Here is a 1,633-nt window from a genome sequence, read left to right as displayed (position 1 = left end):
TCCCTTCCAGCCCTAACGTCTATGAAATCTATGAAGTCCTTTCAAGTGTGTACAATACAGTGATTTCCTAAACTTCCTTGCAAAAGCACTAATAAAACTAATTGTTTGTCTAGCAGTTTCCAAATATTAGTAAACCAAGCTTTAAATTTATAAATCTATCTTTTCAGGATTTTATAAAAAACTAACTATTTATAATGTTCACAGCATCCACACAACTTTGCACCAATATTTTCAGGGTTCAAAGTATTTTTGTTATAATGTAGCTTCAACGAAACTCCAACATACCAGAGCAGCAGCTGGTAAAGGTACTGAACTTTCATTTGATGCATGGTCTTGTTTCTCAGCCATCGTAACCTGGAAACAGAAGAGAGGGTATTTCTAGTTGTGTGAAAGAAATTCCAACTTCAATAAAAAAAAAAAGTGTGTCAGGAATAGCTCTGAAGAACTCTTGGAAGTTTGTTTGTTTTTTTATTATGGGAGAAATTAGAGAAAAGTTCTCTTCTAATTTTCAGTTTGCATCCCTTGTGCATCTGACTCTCAGTATGCAGTGATTGAGATTTTGTGGTTTTTTCCCTTCATAAAAAGTGTATAAATATTGGTGGAGGAACCCAGAAGTACACAAAACTTTCAACCTACTTTTTGAAATAATCTAGACTTCTTCAAATTGAGTGCATCCTTTTAAGGGTGTTCTTACCTAGTGCAGGAGATGCCCAGCTTTCCTGCATGTCCCAAGTTTACAATCCTCTTAGCAAGGTTCTCTTCTTCAATGGGACACTCAGCACTGGGGGATAATGCTTTCAGTTTGTTTTTCGGATCCACACAACAGGGAGCTGCTGGAAAAGCCCTCATCTGACGCTTCAGCTTCTTCCGTGCCGCTACTGCTTCCCTCCATCTTCGCAAAAGAACACGTTGATATGATTTATTAATGAACATTTGCTAAACCTTACCTTATTTTCACAGATCCTTTCTTCATCACTAACTTTCTGCACCTATTTGGGCACTTCAGTTTGAGCAGATCAGAGCAGAGAACAGTTGTTGCCTCCCAGAGGCACTGAAATGGACATGCCAGCAGAACACCAGAGCCACATCCAGATGAGTGTGGTCGTACAGTATGTGGCACTGCAGACACATCTGTGCCACATACCACACATGCAGCTGTTCTCTGCCCTGCAAAGAGATCCTGCATCAAAAATCCCTGCACAAAAAAAAAAAGCAGAGTGGCAAATACAGGGGCAGTGCGCACTGCTGCAAACTGGAGTCTGGCCAGCTGAAGCCATGCTTTGGCTGCTGGCCAGGCTTCAAGTGACAGGACTGCGATTGATGCAGCCCCAGCAGGCCCCCACAAGGACCCCAGGTAAGGTTGTTGGGGCCAGCCCAGTGCTGGCCCCAACCCCCTACCCCACCCTGGGTAACCTGCTGCATGCCAGAGGGCGCATGGCACAGGCGTTCCCCAGGGACACAAATGTCTACACTTGTGTGGATGCAGCCCAGGAGGCTTCTCCCCACCAAACACCAAGACTGAGTAGTGCACACTGAAAAGTCAGGCACCTGACTTCTGTTCCTCCTTACTATAACTGCCATCTGGGATTTAAAATCATAACAGCCAAGTGGTTCCTGTAGTCAGGCACTAAAG

General features: G+C 43.7%; 1 protein-coding gene across 1 annotated transcript in view; it reads right to left on the bottom strand.

Annotated features, from left to right (window-relative positions):
• MCM3AP (minichromosome maintenance complex component 3 associated protein) overlaps positions 1–1,633 on the bottom strand; it is a 57,304-nt gene that overhangs the window by 15,569 nt on the left and 40,102 nt on the right. The window contains exons 17-18 of the mRNA XM_019523314.1: positions 695–892; positions 286–354 (exon numbers count right to left, since the gene is read on the bottom strand). Coding sequence (XP_019378859.1) covers positions 286–354; positions 695–892 — 267 coding nt within the window. The remainder of the gene's footprint in view (positions 1–285; positions 355–694; positions 893–1,633) is intronic.

Source organism: Gavialis gangeticus, unplaced genomic scaffold (assembly GCF_001723915.1).
Source record: "Gavialis gangeticus isolate Ggan-Ray unplaced genomic scaffold, GavGan_comp1, whole genome shotgun sequence".
Classification (NCBI taxonomy): domain Eukaryota; kingdom Metazoa; phylum Chordata; order Crocodylia; family Gavialidae; genus Gavialis; species Gavialis gangeticus.
The sequence above is the reverse complement of the archived record's forward strand: the minus strand, read 5'-3'. Positions and strand labels throughout refer to the sequence as shown.